Source organism: Artibeus jamaicensis, unplaced genomic scaffold (genome assembly GCF_021234435.1).
Source record: "Artibeus jamaicensis isolate MK-2021 breed Jamaican fruit bat unplaced genomic scaffold, CSHL_Jam_final contig_354, whole genome shotgun sequence".
In the NCBI taxonomy this organism is placed as follows: Eukaryota; Metazoa; Chordata; class Mammalia; order Chiroptera; family Phyllostomidae; genus Artibeus; species Artibeus jamaicensis.
In genome coordinates this window covers 29,676,005-29,693,564 of record NW_026521803.1, presented here as the reverse complement: position 1 = coordinate 29,693,564, position 17,560 = coordinate 29,676,005, and the positions used below count along the sequence as shown (strand labels likewise).

The window sequence follows — 17,560 nt, the reverse complement described above, 5'->3', positions numbered from 1 at the left end:
TGAACTGAACTTTGTTTCCCTACCAATAGATTTTCTTCCTCGTTTATTTGTCAGCTTTGGAAAGCCGTTTGCCATCCAGTACTGGAGCGTGTTGTTGATGAATGAGGCGGTGCATGCTCAAGCTCTGAGCCCTGGTCTTTTAATTCTTGTCACTCACAAACCAGTGGCAGGGTCTCCCGAGGTTGTGGGGGACAGCAGATCTCATCCTCAGGGCTAGGGTTGTTTCCCTTCTCTCCTGTCACCTTCTGAATTGTGGCCGACACTTGGAGACGTTTTCTGCCTAAGTGGCCGACATAATCATCCATTGCCATGTTTTCCCCCATCACTGCTGAGCATTGCGGTGTCCTCTTCACTGTCGTACTTGAAGTGAAGGCCAGAGTTGTTTGTCATGTCGGAGCATTGTAAGGCGGAGTTTGAGTCCAAAGATCATAAATTCTCTCTGTACAGTATTTCTTGATGTACATGTGATGTAACTCAAAAACTGATTGCCTGGGACAGTGAGAGAATGTAGATGGTGCCGAATAGAATTTGTTTCAAATTTACAATGGCATGATAATAATTTGCCAGTTAGATGTACATCTTTTATGGATTCCTCTCTATAAGCCATTTTAGAGGGAAAAAGTCTGTATTTGTCACTAGGGTTCTTATGCTCACTTACTGTCAACACATGCTTAAGTATAAAGATTGCTGGATTTGGTGTCAAAGATCTGGGTTTGGAATTTTGCAAATTTAGGAATGTGTGTGGGCTTATAAACCACAGTTATGTACTTTTGGTGCAAATGGTAATTGGTTAAATCTTCCTGGAACGTAATCTGCACTGCTCATCAGAACAGAGGTGTATGTCCATTGCCCTCACAATTTCACTTCTAGAATTTATATTAAGGAGATAATTGGACAAGTTTGGAAATATGTGTAGAAAGATTTGTATGGATAGATGTCCATTACAATGTTTATAATAGCAAAAAATTGCTCACAGTCTAATGTCCCGTAAGGAGATTGAGCAAATAAACAAATAATCCACACTGGAACAGTATACAGTCACTAAAAATAATTGTATGTTTGTAGATACAGAAAAAGATGCACAGCATACTAGGTGGTTAGAGCCAGTTATAAAGCCATTCATAGAGCATAATCTTATTCATGCAAAATTGTGTATGTGTGTGTTATAAAAATGTATATATTTGTGTAACTTACGTAGGTTATACAGCTTTATTTTTATTTTTTACCCTTACCCGAGGACATTTTTTTCGTTGCTTTTAGAGAGAGAGGGAGGGAGAAAGGAAGGGAGAGAGGAAAACATCAATGCGAGAGAGACGCATCAGTTGGTTGCCTTCTGTGTGTGCACCATGGGTGGTGTTGGAACCCGCAACCTGGGTATGTGTCCTGACTGGGACTTGAACCCTCAACCTTTTGATTATGGGATGAAGCTCCAGATAACAGCTACACTGGCCAGGGCTAGCTTTATTTTTGATTCAGTTTTTTAAACTTGTTATTTTGAAATAATAGAATCACAGGAGGTTGCAAAGATGTGCAGTGACGTCCCTTTTGTCCTTCACGCAGTCTCCCCCGGTGGTAGTATCTTGCATAACTATAGTTTAGTATCAAAATCAGGGTGTTGACATTGGAGCGACCCCCAAAGCTTGTGGCGGTTTTAGCAATTAGTTATACATGCACTCATTTGTACATGTATGTTTACTATGTATAATTCTGGTCCATGTGTTTCCAGCAAGGCTCCCTTGGGCTTTCCCTTTATAACAACACCCGAGCTTCCCCCAGCCCCCATCTCTAACCCCTGGCAGCTGCTAATCAGTCTTCCATCTCTGCAGTCTTGTTATTTCAAGAAAGTTACATAAATGGAATAATGAGTGTGTCACATTTTGAGATAGGCTCTTTTCCCTCAGTGCAGTGTCCTCGAGCCCCATTCAGATGGCTGTGTGTCACCATCGGTGGTTCGTTCCTTTTCTTGCTGAGTGCTGTTCTGTGTTGTGTATGTACCATAGTTTGTCTCAACAGTGACCCATTGGAGGACTTTTGGATCCTTTCCAGTTCTGGGCTGTAGTGGTTAAAGCTGCTATGAACATCCATGTACAGGTTTTAGTATGAACATAAGATTTTATTTCTTTGAGATAAATGCTCAAGAGGGCAGTTTCTGGTTTGTACGGTGAGTGCAGATTTAGTCTTATACAGAACCACCCAAGTGTTCTGGAGTGGCTGCTTCACTTACACCCCCACCGTTAGTGTATGGGGGACCCAGGTTCCCTGCACCCTTGCCAGCACTGGGTGTTGTCACTCTATTTCAGCAGCTCTGGGAGGTGTGCAGTGTTACTTCATGGTGGTTTCTGCACGGTCCATTTTTATGATAATACAGTATAAAAGCCATTTCCTTTAAAAAAAGGAAAATACCTAAATTTAATTTTTTAAGCATTTTTAAAATTTAATTATTGTTCAAGTACAGTTTTCTGTCTTTTACTCCCATCCCACCCCCCAGTGCTCCCCACCTCCCTCCCATTTCCACCCCCCTTAGTTTTTGTTGTGTGTCCTTTATACTTGTTCCTGTGAATCCTTCCCCTTTTCCCCTAAGATTCTCTCCCCTAAATTTAATTTCTGTTCTGCCACTTATTAAAAGTTACTTAATACAGAGGGGTTTTGCTGGGTGAATAAGGAATGCTGATTTCCTTTGTAATGCATTAGTGTTATGTTTTGACTATACTGAAACATTAATGTAAATAAAATCAAAGCAGATCACCTATAGTTATTTGATACAGTTGTTTGAGACTGTTTCAAAGTGTAAAAGTACTCCAAGAATTACTAAATTGTGTTTTATACTTCCCTTCTGTTCCACAGTGGCAGGGGTGGGGTGAAACTGGCAAATTACTTGTAAGAAGTGTTGATAAACAAGTATTTGCAAATTTGAAAGTTTGGTACTTGTGTGTTTGCCCTGTTGTTGCGGTTGGGTTAGGGGACTTGCATTTCCTGAGCCACGTGCTGGGCGCTTTCCGTATATTGCCATACAGTCCTTACAACTCATGTCCTATGAGATGGTGGCTTCCTTATCTCCCTTTTTAAGACGAAGAAACTAAGGTTCAAAATAAGTAACCTGTCTAGGTCATGCCAATAGGAAGTGAGAAAGCTGAACGTAAATTCTGTGGCTTCAAAGTCTGTGCTCTTTCCATTATACCAGGAGTGTGCTTTGTCTTCAGTGACAGCCAACAGGATTGGACGTCCATGCTGCTGGTGTGCGTGAGCTCCTTCATCGATGGCATGGTTGTGTTGACAGTACACATGTTGTGTAAGCATTGAAAGTGACCGCCGTGAGTCCAGTGATGCAGAGACATTCCCTATTCTTTGTTTTCATATTTCCTCCTAGTGTTCCAATTTCGTATATAACTCGAGCAGAATTAAACTAGACAAGAAGGCAAGCTAGACCTTGCCCGTCCTCTCTGCTAACTGCACTTCCCAGTTGTTTAACTTTTTCATGATGTATGTTGGTGTTCTCAGTAGAGGTGGCATAATTACACTGATTATTTGAGATATAACTTAGAAATAATTCAGCTGTGTTATTGGTATTCATTGGGAATTTTGCTGTGAAAGTTCTCATAGAAGCATGTGGGGAGTGTGAGGTTGAGGTTGATGACAGATGTCTTTCTAAGGGGATTCTCTTCGTGACATCAAAGTAAGGGAGGGAACAGACTTCGAATATGGTCCAGAGATGGCAGTGGTGATGTTTAAGAACTGCCCTCCCTGGCCTGTGTGGCTTGGTTGGTTGGAGTGACTGACGTCCTATGAACTGAAAGATTGTGGGTTCAATTCCCGGTCAGGGCACGTGGGAGGCAACCAATTGATTCCTCTCTTGTTCTCTCAAAAAACAACGCGTTTCTCTATAGTTGTGAAAAATTTTTTTAAGATTTTATTTATTTATTTTTAGAGAGGGAGGGACAGAGAAAGGGAGGGAGAGAAGTGTCCGTGTGAGGGAGAAACACCAATTGGTTGCCTTGCACAGGTGCTGCAGCCAGGGGCCAGACCTGCAACCCAGTCCCTGGCCTTTCACTTCCCAGAACAATGCCAGCCGACCGAGCCACAGCGGCCAGGGCTAGTTGTACTTGAATACCCACTTCCTTGCTGAATTATCTTCAGGGAAACCCACTGAAGGTTCTTAAAACTGCGAAAACAGTTCCTAGACTCATTTTACATTTTCTTGGGATGACATATACGTGCGGCTCGTGGGCATAGCTCTCCAGGCCTGTGGGTCTCGTTGTTCATTGGGGTGTCACCAGCCACACTGGGCTCCTGTTGTGTGGCTTCCTCTGTTTGTGTCGCTGCTGGAATCAGCTTATTCGGGCTGAGGAGGAGGAGGAGCACCGTACACTGTCACAGAAACGGATTGCTTCTGCTTCCGGTGGAGCCACGCCTGGTCTCTGGGTGGGTATAGTTGTTTATCCAGGTTTAGTTCACTTAGCAAAAGTTAGAGCAACAGGTCACTAGTTTGAAGTTTTTGGCCTTACTCTCCCGTTACTGACATTTTTCAAACTGACCTGGAATTGGGGAGTTTGTGTACACATGCAGGAAGTCTGAAGCACCTCGTGTGGTGCTCATTTATTTAGTCAGTATTGGTACGAGTGTTCGCCTGCTGCCTTTTTGCCCCTTTTATGCTTCCTCGGCCCCAAATCTACCTTCAGAAACAGCATTCGGTTCCTGATTGTCTTGGAAACGTTAGCATACTCTGTGGTACCAGTTTAGTTTTATTTACTGCAAATGGGGATTTGCTGGTTGCCTGCTGCCAGGAGATCTGAGCTCATTTGTTGAACTAAAGCGGTGCCGTCCATAGATGTCTGTCACACACAGCAGTGGTTACCAGCCACCCCAGTTGCTAGCCACCTCATTTTAGCTCTAAATCAAGCAAGTAGGAAAGATTATTCTTAAAATGTTCCAAGAAGTTTAGAAAACTGGAGGATGGAGAGGTGGGGTGAAGGAATTCTATTCTAACAACCAGTGGGTTGCTTTGGGCAGGGGTGTGCCTGGCTGATTTCCTTTGTAGGAATAAGGAAGGCTGCAGAGTGCAGAAGTTGCAGGGACACTGCCCAAACAGGGCTCTGTAATACACCCTTTATTTGGTAGGTAATTACCAAGTGTTTGTCTTCTGGCTGAGCCACTGGACCAGGCATGGCCGGGCGGCATGGGTGAATGAGGCTTTTCCCTGTTCTCACGGAGTTTGGAACCTGGGCACTCCACGGGCCTGCCTCCCGGAGTGGGGATTGTTGAGGAGTCAGTGGTGCGGTTTCAGATCCCCCACCCTACGTGGAGACCCAGCCTGATGGGCCTCATCACGAGTGGCAGGTGCTGGCTGGCTCACCACCAGAGGGAGCTTTCCTAGGGAAGTGGGATGATTCCCAGCCTTTCCAGACCGCTTCGAGTGTTTTAAAAAACATTTTAATAAAAACTTAAACTTGGGGGCAGACTTTGCCTTGAGGGCTGGAGAATGTCAAGTGTTTCGTGAGGAACCCGGGGCGGGGGGTGCTGGGGGAAGGACATAATTTTGTTCTCTGGTAGTGAAGTGTCTGACATGCATTCACTCGGTGCATTTTTATTAAGTGCCTGCTTTGTACCAGGCTGGGAGCCCTCAGTTGAACAAGGAGGCTACAGACGGGTAATTGGGCAGTCTCGCTGCTACTGGCTACTGTGTGCTCAGTTTTACGGCTGGGTGCTTCTGGGGCAGAATCCAGACTCTTTCTCATCTGGTCTTAGCTGGTCAAAGAAGGTTTCCTGGAAGAAATAATGTACAAATGAACCTCACTAATGCATGTGGAATTAATTAATCCCTTTTTAAGGCTAATAGTGTATTAGAAACCAATCAGAAACCTGTTTGGGGAACCTTTCTGTTGAGAACAAGTTGAGATATGGAACTCCGTGTTACAGCCGTCTAGCATGTTTCTCCAGGGTGGTCAGTCTTTGCTTCCAGAACGTGCCGGGCTCTCTGCGACTGCCGTGCCTTCGCGTATGCTATTCCTCGTGTGTGGGAAGCCCTCTCCTTTGGTCTGCTCCACTGATTTCTTTTGCTTCTTCGGGACAGACAGGTTAATTCCTCCAGGATGCCTTCCTTGGCTGCTCCTAGGGTGAGTTGGGCGCACTTCCTGTGCGCTCAGGTACAGGGCTGGTCTTGATTTTCACACTCCCCTGCACCAGTTGTCTGCCGCTTCTTCCTTCCATGTAGCCTGGAGACAGAGGCAGCATCTTTCACAGAGCTCAGAGCATCCGGGTAGTTTGTTGAATGAACAAATTTAGAAGCTTTTGTAGGTTATATTCACATATATATATATATGTATGTATGTATGTATACACACACACACATAAATAAAATTGAAGCTCTTGATTCCAGCTTTGAGAGTGTTATTGACTGAAGAAAGTAGAAGCACCAGTGAAACAGCTTTGATGCATGTGGTCTAATTATTAACCTCATAAAGCTCTTCACAGTCTTTTGCATTGCATTTTATACCTCTTTATTTTTTTTGCCTGAGTAACCAATAAACTGAGTAATTCATAGTTCCCACTTCTTGCCAACTACTAATGTGTATGATTAAATCTGACCACAGTGATTTATTAATCAGAACCTTTTGGTTATTAACAAAAATCAATTTGATTTAGCATATACCAGAAAGGGGGACTCGCATGATGAGGAGACAGGGTGCTGTCTATTAGAGTCCGAGACCAGAGAAACACAGCGAGGCTTTGGGAGGAGCCGGCCCCAGGAAGCCGAAGGCCAGCCGAGTCCGGCGAGGCCTGTTTGCTGCAGCTTTTCCCCACAAAGCTCTTTCATTCATTTTCCTAGTAACTGGCTTTCTCTGCCGCTTAGTGGGTGGGGGGTGGCTGTCCATGACCCTCAGCTTTCCATGCAGATGCCAGCCATTAGAAGACCTGTTTTTCCATCTCAGTTCTAAATTCCCCAAGACTCTGGTGTGACTTACATTGGACGTCCATCCCTGACCCAGTCACCTGTGGCCAAGGGAGTGGGGTCTCGCTGAGGAGCCTGTCTGCCTCTGCTCACCCCTGGGGGGGGGGTGGGGAGAGGGAGGGAAGGGTCAGGGGCACAGCCCGCAGACGAGTTGGAGGCGGGCAGGCACTCTAAAAATACCTAATGCCTGTAAACACTTCATTGTAGGTTGTTTCCAGGTTATTTTGGCTATACAATTTTAATCTTAGATGAAACTTAAAGGTTTAACTTTGAAAAGGTATTTATCTTTTAGGATATGAATATAATTTGAGATTCTTAAGGTGCTGGCATATCCACTGAAGTAGTTAGTGGGTCTTAGCTTTCTTTGTATGACCATGTGTAATGCTCTTTGTACGTGATACTGTCTTAATTGCTGGAGACGTTTTCTCCAGCAGCTCCATTAGGAATATGTAAGACATTCGTGGATTTGAAAGTTTTGTAGTAGCCACATGAAAAAAGTGAGGTGAAATTACTTTTAATAATACATACAATATTTCATTTAACCCAGTGTGTCCTAAATATTATTTTGTGGACATAAGGATTAATAATGAAGTAGCTTCGTTCTTTGCAGTCTGGTGTGTATTTTACGTTTCAGCACATCTCAGTTTGGACTAGCCATGTGCCACACCACCTGTGGCCAGTGGTCAGCATAGTGGACAGTGTAGTTCTCGAGATGTCTAAAGCAATTCATGTTTTCCCAGTTTTTCCAGAATTTTCTTGTCAGATGCCTTAATGTTTATGTTCCTTTTTTTTAAAGTGTGCTTAGTAGCAACAGCAGTGAGCCCTAAGAGGAAGGGATTTTTAAGGTAGCCCTTAAAGAGTTGCCCATTTGGAGGATTACCTGTGCCCTGCTGTGTGTATTAGCAGAAAAGAACACAAAATTTTTAACCCAGTCGCCAGGCTCTAAAGCTAGTTCTTCCTGTAGCTCCAATTCCTAGAATATTAAACTCCTTGGAAGCCGCGCATTGCTTGTCTATATTTTTTCTTCCTTCCTTCACGCACACATTAGGACAGGTGCGTGGCAGGGCCCGGGGGAGGGGAGGGGACAGAGGGAAGGGAGGCAGCTCTTCTATGGCTACTTAAAAAATCCCCATCTCCCCAAAATAATGGCACTTTTTTCTAAATAAGTGTAATCGACCCCATCACCAGTACTGCCCTCGCACATGGGCAGACGGGGCCCCTGCCTTGGCTGTGTGCTGTGGAGCGCCTTCACCGAGTTTTTCTGTACCCAGCCCCAGCCTTCCTCCCTGCCCCGTGCCTGAAAGGCGGGGTGCCCGAGCCCTTCTTTTTCAGGAACCCCGTGTTGAGAATTATAGTCAATTTCCTAATTACATTGGAAATAGAAGCTTCATTTTATTTTGCTGGTTTTATTGTTCACCATATATATCATATTTTCCTTCTGAATTCCTTTTTTATTTTTTGTGTGTTCCTTTAACTGGTGACTGTGTACATATTTGGTGTTACAGTTATTAATGCCGTTCTTCTTCTGTCTTTCTAGTACTGACCTGAAGCTCTTGGAGGAGGCAACCGTTTCAGTCTGCAGGTCTTTAGGTAAGAGAGGGAAACGAGCGTGTGTGTGTGTGTGTGTGTGTGTGTGTGTAGGTGTGTGTCTTTGTGTGTGGACATTTGTGGGAAATACTCGTACGAGTTTTGATAGTGTAATATGAGTTGAATTAATGAAGTGATGTATTCTTGATGATGATGATGATAATTCTATTCCTGGTGCTCATCGAACCCACTAGAATGTACCATTCATTCACTAGCAGTAAGACACCTGTTTAATTAATTTGCAGTAGTGGTAATAGACACTTCTAAACTATAGAGTCTCTTTCAGCTTACTCTTTTTTGTGAATTTTGAAATGCAGAGATGAAACAAAATAGTAAGTTAGCTTTGTAGTTGCATGGACAGTTCATATGAAATATAGATCATTCAGCCTGTGATTTGCCCCCTACACAGACTGTATTTGCTGTTGTGGCTCAGTTAACCAGAGTGATTACCCCTCATGAATGGGGCAGTATAGTAGGAAGCTTCTTGAGTTGGCAATAACAAAGCGGTGGTGTGGTAAATGCAAAGGCTCTGAGATACTTTAACGATTTTCATTTCAGTTCTGCTACTTACTAGCTGAGTCTTAATTTTCTCATCTGAATTTCTGGATTCCTGTGAAGAAAAACATCAGATAGTATATGAAATATCCAATATAATATCTAGTATCTTGTCATTATATTCACCATTTATATTAACAAATGTCACTCTTTTTAAGGGGTGTTATTTCTCAAATGCTTTATTTTCAAGATGGTAGCAATTGGAAAGGAATGTGTATGCCTTTAAATATGTAGATAATTATACTTGCATTGCATTTTGCTTTGAAAATTAGGGATAATGTGTTTGCAAAATGCTGAGTGTACAGGAACTTCTTGAGTGCTAGTGCTGTTCTGTTATTAAATCACGTTATATGGATAAGCTGCATGTCAGCGATACGGCTAACTCCCATGTGAGGTACTTTGCCAGTCTTTGATGAAATGTTTTTGCTTTTAAAAACAAATTATGTTGGTAATGATAGAGGTGTTGTAGCAATTGCCTTGAACTTTGCTGTCACAACCATAGATGAGAGAGAGTTTTGTGCTAAAACAAGCTAAATGGAGCCAGCTTTAAAAAATTGTGCCTATTGATAGACAAATGGATAAAGAAGAACGGGTACATATAGTGGAATAATACTTGGCCATCAAAAATGAAATCTTACCATTTGCAATGACATGGGTGGACCTAGAGAGTATTATGCTAACAGCAATAAGTCAGTCAAAGACAAATAATATGATTTCATGTATAGGTGGGATCTAAAGAACAAAATAAATGAACAAACAAAATAGAAACAGACTCATAGATAGAGAACATTTTGCTGGTTGCCAAATGAGAGTGGATTTGGGGGGGTAGGTGAAAAAATGGAAGGGAGAAAAATAAAAAATTATTAAGAAAAAACCTTATGTGGCGGTTTGCTGAAAATTAAAGGAGTTTATGTAACAGTGGTATCACTGCATTTATGAGGATCATGACTTATAAGATGACCTTGGATTTTTTTTTTAAATAACATTTTAGCCCTGGCTGGTGTGGCTCAGTGGATTGAGTGCTAACCTGTGAACCAAAGGGTCACCAGTTTGATTCCCAGTCAGGGCACATGCCTGGGTTCCCAGTAGGGGGTGCGCGAGAGGTAACCACACATTGATGTTTCTCTCCCTGGCTTTCCCCCTCACTTCCTCTCTCTAAAAATAAAATGATTAAAATCTTAAAAAAAAACTATGAATTATAAAAGAGTAACACTTTAAATTGAAAGTAATATTTACTCATTATACAACACATAGTAACGGAAAGTACTAAACTGTAAAATAGTTGAGTAATTGCTCATAATTCCACAGTCCTGGCATAGCCATCTTTAAAATTTTGTATATTGCCTTCTATTATTCATTTTTGGATATACATTTACATACTACCTACAGTTTTAAAGCGTTTTTCACTTGGATTATATTTAAATATACCATTATATACTTAAAAATACTTTGGGGAACAGCAGGAAAAAAAAAAGAGATGCCAGAAATGTAACAATGGAGATACTGTTAAAATACAGGAAATCGCCCTGACCAGCATGGCTCAGTTGTTTGAGCATTGTCCTTCAAAGTAAAAGGTTGCAGGTTCGATTCCCGGTCAGGGCACATGACTGGGTTGCGGCCCAGTCCCCACTTGGGATGTGTGCAAAAGTCAGCCAATTAATGTTTCTCTGACACATCGATGTTTCTCTCCCTCTCTTTCCCTTTATTTTAGATTTTTAAAAAAGTCTTTAAAATACAGGAAATCACTACTAATCTTCTGTGATGTTTTTCAGAGTGTTCTATTTGTATTGATTTATATGCACAATTATATAAGTGGTATTATTTATATGTTGTTTTCATTCAGCAGTATTCAGGAACTTATGTTCATGTCAATAAATGTAAATGTTTATCAGTTTTAAGGGCTTTGTAGATATACAGCAAATTCTTTTGTCTGAAAATGTTTTTATTTCTTAATTACTTTTGGAGTATATGTTTGCTGGGTGTAAAATTCTAGGTTGGCATTAATTTCTTTTCCACACTTCAAAGATATTTTTCTGCATTTTTGTAGAGATGAAAGCTGTCAATGTTATTGTTTTCCTTTGAAGATAATGGAATTTTTTTTCTTCAGGATATTTTAAAGTTTTTCTCCTTCTCTTTGGCTTTTCCATCTTAGAAGGATGTGCTGAGGAGTGGCCTTCCTTCCTTCCTTCCTTCCTTCCTTCCTCCCTCCCTCCCTCCCTTCCTTCCCTCCCTTCCCTCCCCTCCCCTCCCTCCCTCCCTCCCTCCCTCCCTCCCTCCCTCTCTGTGTCTCTTTCTCTTTCTCTCTCTCTGTTTCGCTGCTCGAGGTTTATAGAGCTTCTAAAATCCGTGGGTTGGTATCTCTCACCGGTTTTGGGAAAATTTCAGCCATCATTAGTTTATACACTGTTTCCGTCCTGTCCTGTTTCCCTCTCCTCTGGGACCTCTGTTATACTGCCTTTAATATTTGTATTGTGTTCCATATGCCTATTAGGGGCTGGTCTGTGTGCTCTTTCTCTCTTGCATTTTATCATTTTTTTCTCTCTCTGATCATCCACCAGGAGTATATTATCTTTTAACCTGTCTTTAGTTTACTAATCTCGTTTTCTGTTGTATGTCATCTGCTATTAAATTCATCTATTGAGCCCTGGCTGGTGCAGCTCAGTGGATTGAGCTTCTGCCTACGAACCAAAGGGTTGCCCGTGTGATTCCCAGCCAGGCACACGCCTGGGTTGCAGGCCAGGTCCCCAGTGAGGGGTGATCATGGAGCAACCACACATCAATGCTTTACTCCCCTCTTTCCTCCCTTCCCCTCTGTCTAAAAATAAGTAAAATCTTTTTTAAAGCCACCTATTGAGATTTTTTTGCAATAAAATAAAATTTTAATTTTAGAATAGCTTTTAGATTTACAGAGAAGTCGCAAAGCTACATATAGAGTTCCCGTATAATTCTCATCAGTTACCCCTGTTGTTAACATTTTACACAAATGTGTACATTTGTCACAACTAGAGAATCAACACTGGCACTTTACTATTAACCAGACTTGACACTTCATTCATGTTTCATTGGTTTTCTCCTAGTTTTTTTCTTTTCCAGGATCTCATTCAGGTTACCACATTACATTTAGTCATCATGTTTCTCTACCCTCCTCTGGTCTGCAACAGTTCCTCAGATTTTCCTTATTTTTGATGTTTCAGAGTTTTGAGGAGTACTCGTAGGGCATTTGTCAGAATGTCCTTCCGTTTGAGTTTGTTTGATATTTTTCTCGTGGTAACACTGGGGTTATGGGTCTGTGGGAGGAAGACCACAGAGGGGAAGTACTGTTCCCAGCACATCAGATGAGGAGTAAGTGCTATTGACATGAGCTATCACTGATGACATTGACCTTGATACTTGGCCAGGGTTGTGTTTGTCAAGTTTCATCACTGTAAAGTTGCCCACCACTATCTTTGTTATCTTTATTTTTGAAGGAGGGATTTTTCCAGATACGGAAAAATTTTGGTCGGTGCATATTTTTAATTCCTGTGATGGCATCATCCCATTCATTTCTCTCCAGTTTCCATTTTTCAGAGGGGAAATCTTTCTGGTTGCTCCCCTACAAATGATGAGTTTTTTTCTTGCTCCTTTCAAGATTTTCTCTTTACCTTAAATTAAAAAAAAATTTCTTTCTTTTTCTTTTAAAGGTTTTGTTTATTTTAGAGGGGAAAGGAGGGAGAAAGACAGGGAGAGAAACATTAATATGTGGTTGCCTCTGGCAGCTCCCCTACTGGGGGACCTGGTCTGCAACCCAGGCATGTGCCTTGACTGGGAATCTAACCAGCAACCTTTTGGTTTGCAGGCCTATGCTCGATCCACTGAGCTACACCAGCCAGGGCTTGCTTTCTTTTTTTAGATTTTATTTATCTGTTTTTAGAGAGAGGGGAAAGGAGGGAGAAAGAAAGGGAGAGAAACATCAAAGTTTGGTTGCCTCTCGCGCACCCATCACTGGGGACCTGGCCCACAACCCAGGCATGTGCCTAGGCATGTGCCCAGGCATGGGAATCGAACTGGAGGCCCTTGGGTTTGCAGGCAGACACTCAATCCACTGAGCCACACCAGCCAGGGCCATATTTCTTATTAAGAACAACACAGTAAATAATAAGTGCATTTGATCCTCCTTTGTCCTAGTTCTTATCGGCTAGAACAATGCTATGAGAGTCAGGTGAATTATTTAATGGGACTAGTTGGGGGAGGGTGTGTATGGTGTTTTTTCCTTCTTATAAAGGGGAAGGAGTTAGCTCTCCCCCTTTTCTTCTCTTTACTCAGCCCTTTGGTATGTAAATAAAATCTTCAGGAGCCAGATACTGTCCCTCCTTGTCTTGGCATTTTGACCTATAGGCGTTTCCAAGTTCTGGGATCTCATTCCTCCTTGAAATATAGACGCTCAGGAAGACGATACCCCAGTCTCTTCCGCACCTTTGCGGCCTTTTGGGTGCTTATCTTGTGCTGTAGCTGCTTGGCTTTTGCTGAGATAAGGAAGGTTTAAACTCGTGGCTACAGCTCTAATCCTTATGGTATGTGAAATGTTTCTAGGAGAAGTAAAGCAGACACTCCCTCACTTTTATGGCATATTTGGTTCCCTGACCCAGGAGGCGAAGTTTTGGTTTTTTTTTTACGAGAACACTGAGAATATAGGGAGGTTTTATTTCCCACAACTTTTTCCGATATTTTTTCCTGTCTCTGTCTCTCTCTCCATTCCTTCTGGGTCTCCTATTACCATTTCTGAGTTTTCCTTATTTCTGGGGTGTGGCTGTTAGTCATGAGACACAGTTCTTACTTGTCAGGCATGGCCCTTCAGGGATGTCAATGGAAGGTCCTTGGCGGGAACCGAGCCCCTCTAACTTGGCGGGAGGTAACTTTAAATTTTGCCTCCTCAGCACCAGGCAGCTGCTAACTGTTATGTTATTTCAGCTCTCAGTTTGCTGTTTCCATTGAGTCCCTTGAATTCTTTTTCCCTTGGGGCACAGTGTAGGAGTCAGCCAGCATGACAGACAACTTCCTTGGACAGAAACTCCTTTACTGTCGTTCCCTTCAGAACCCAGTAGTTGTTCATCAATTCTTTTGTGGCATCTAGTAATATTATCCTTTTGTTTCTTCGTTCACAAGACTTTTCCCTTTAACTGTTAAGATTAAATGTTTCTCGTTATACCTTTTTCTTTATGATTTTGCCTGTAATTGGATGAGGTCTTTTTATTGGTTTATTAAAGTCTTTTTCAGTTCTGAAGTCTTCTTTAGTTATGGCTTTAATTTTGCTTGTTTTAGTTTCTTCTCCAACTTGGCATCATCACCTGTAACATTCAGATTGGATCTCTGTTCTTTGCCTTCTTCGTCTCTGTTCTTGTAGTTCCTCCTTTGTCTCTGATTCAGCATTTTGTATATTACAGTTCTTGTCTTTCAAGATTCTGATGCATCTTTTAGTTGTTGTTGTATTGGTTTATTTTTAATCATTCCTAGTTTTTCCAGTATGTCAGAGTGCCCTCTTTCCATTATACTATTTTTTTCCCAGGAGCTTTCTGTTCTTTTTTAAAAATAAATGATTGATTTTCCTATTTTCCACTAATGATGCTTGTGTACCAAAATTTCTTTTGACAGGTCTGATTCAGCTCTTCTCCTGAGGTTTCCACAGAACCTGTTTCTGATTTTGTAGTTACAACTCTTTTCCTCTTATCCAGTAACCCAGCCAGTATTTACCAAGCACCTCCAACATTATAGCCTGTGTTCTAGAAGCTGGGGGTGTGACTGCAAGAAGACCAACCCACGTCCCTGACCTCATGGATCTATCTTAGTGGGGAAGCCAGACCATAAATAAATACATGTATTTTACATAATGATGAGTCTTCAGAAAAACAAAGCAGGGAAAGTGTAGTGAGTACCCGGGAAGGCGCAGTGTTTGCCCCCAGAGCGTTTTTATTAACCCTGTTGGTTGTGTTGTTTCTGTAGCTGCTTGTTGAGTCTGCTATTTCACCTTGAAGGTGGGCTGGTCCTGTTTTCTAACCTAACTTCTAGGACCCAAGATGGTTATATTTCGTACATGTTTGCTCAGTTTAAGGGAGATGTTCCCTTATTCCCATTCCTTGGTTTGGGAGTGTGAGCGAATTCTAAAATCCCCAAGTGGAACAGTTGGATCAACCTTTTTTCCTGCCTCTGCCGTCCAGCATAAGTTGCTCAATGTTTGGCTTATTAATTCTTGTTGCCAGTTGTTTTCTGGGAGTTGTAGGCCCTGAAACTAGAGAAAGTTACTGTGTTGGAGGAGTCACATACGTTTTCTGGTTGGAGTGGATGGTAAGAGGGGAACTTTTTCCTCAAAGGTGCTTTGAGGCAGTTAGGCTCGCTGATGATTACCAAATAAATTTGTAGTTCAGCTCTATAAAAGTTGTGGTTAGTGAAAGTGTTTCCTATTTTTGAAGGAAGAACTGTATCCTAATTTCACAGTTTTTGTGAGCTTGTATATTTTGTATTCATGGGTATTTTATTTTCAAATCTTTATTTTGAGAATTTTCTACTCGTCCAAAGACAGAATAATATAATGAAGTCCCAATACTCATTCCCCAGTTTCAATAATTCTCAGTGCACGGCCAGTCTTGTTGCATATATATCTCACTCATTTATTGTATGACATATGCACATAAAAGTACACAAATAAAAATGTATGCAAAACAAACAGAAAGCATATCCTCATAATTAATTTGACACAAACCTCAGACATCATATAATTTCATGCATAAATATTTCAGTATGTATCATAATAAGGATTCTTATAGAAAAAATACATTATTTAATTTAAAAACATTTTTTAACCTCAGTATCCACTGACATTTTATGATATGATGAGGCGATTTCTTATTGTCTCAGTTTGTTTGAATCTGGAGCTATATAAGGTCCTCACAGTATTATCATTTAAATTTTGTTTTTGTTTGTTGATTTTAGAGGGAGAGAGAGAGAAAAACATTGCTTTGTCATTCCACCTGTGCATACATTCATTTGGTTGCATCTTGTCTGTGCTCTGATGGAGGGTCAAACCGCAAACTTGGTGTATCAGGCCTTCTCTTGAACCAACCGAGCTACCTGGTCAGGGCAAGGTCCTCATACTGTGATTACTGGTCGGTACAGCTTTATGATTTTTCCCGTAGCCAGATTCCTCCTGCATGTGTCTCTCCCGTTTTCCTCTCTCGATTTATTTATTGGAGCGGGTGGGGATGTCCAGTGTAGCGTAGGGGAAGCAGTCAATAATACTGTAATAACTACGTGTGGTGTCAAGTGCTAGATCTATTGCTAGGATCACCCTGTAAGTTATATAATGTCTAACACTGTACTGTACACTTGAAACTAATATGATACTGAGTGTCAGTTGTAATGGAAAAATAAAAAGAAATTAAAAAAAAAAGAAAGTGGGTCGTAGAGTTTCCCACAACGTAGATTTTGTTGACTGCACCCCATGGATTGTTAGTGTGTTTCTGTGTTTCCTGCGTGTTGGTTATTGGGTCTGGGGCTCATGGGTATTTCAGTGATGTATTGGTAAAGGTGGATTCAGGACCCAGAAGCAAGTTCAACGTCTCACTCCAGATGGAAATCCTCTTTACAGTACCTCTCTGTGTTACCCGGACTTTGCTTGAACTCCTGTAGAGGTGGAGAGTTCCCCTCTTTACACAAAAGCCCACTTTAGTTCATAGATTTCTACAGGTTCAACCTTTAGAGTCAGATGAGTTATTATGCTTAAGTACTATGATGTTAATTCCACAAATGAGGAAACTGAGGTGTGGGAAGAAGGTTAAGCTGCCAGGTGTCACACAGCTAGGCAGTGGTGGACCTGGGATTTGAACTTGGTCAGATTCTGTATCTAGTTCTGTTATGCTGTCCTGACTTTCTGTCAGATGCCCCATTTCTGCTCTGGCTGCTGAAGCTCATTCAGCTTTAACATAGTGTTTGACTTTAACCAAATAGGTTTGATCCTGTTAATAAATTCCATTGAAGTATTTTGGAATAGAAGCCTACCATTGGCATTGTGGTTGAAACGTCATTGTGCATACTTACTTTTATTAATTTATTGTCCTATGTGCATGTTGCCCAGAAGCTTAGTCAGGAAACGTAACTGACTTAGAGTGTCAGCTCTGTTAAGACAGGGAGTTCTATTTGTAAGTGTTTTCCTTCACCTGCAGCAGGGCCGCGCACCTCTCAGCAGCTCAGTGAGTACATGCCGAACGAATGTGCACAGAGCTTTCGTTCCATCAATCTAGTAGTCTCTTTTTTCCTCCAAATACAGTTTTTTTGTTTTGTTTTTTAAAATAGCTAACCATTTATAGTCAAAAAGATGATAAAGGAATTTAGTAATAAAGGGGCCGTTGAATGAACACAAGATTGCGAAGGTGGGATTCTGAATTTTATCAGTCTCAAGACTTTGTTTCAGTATTTTGTTTTGATTTACAGTAGCTACATAAT

At 41.6% G+C, this 17,560-nt stretch overlaps 1 protein-coding gene across 2 annotated transcripts in view; it reads left to right on the top strand.

The window, feature by feature from the left end:
- Positions 1–17,560, top strand: part of DYM (dymeclin) — a 280,176-nt gene that overhangs the window by 26,527 nt on the left and 236,089 nt on the right. For both annotated transcript variants that reach the window (XM_037165106.2, XM_037165105.2), the window contains exon 3: positions 8,484–8,536. In XM_037165106.2, coding sequence (XP_037021001.1) covers positions 8,484–8,536 — 53 coding nt within the window. The remainder of the gene's footprint in view (positions 1–8,483; positions 8,537–17,560) is intronic.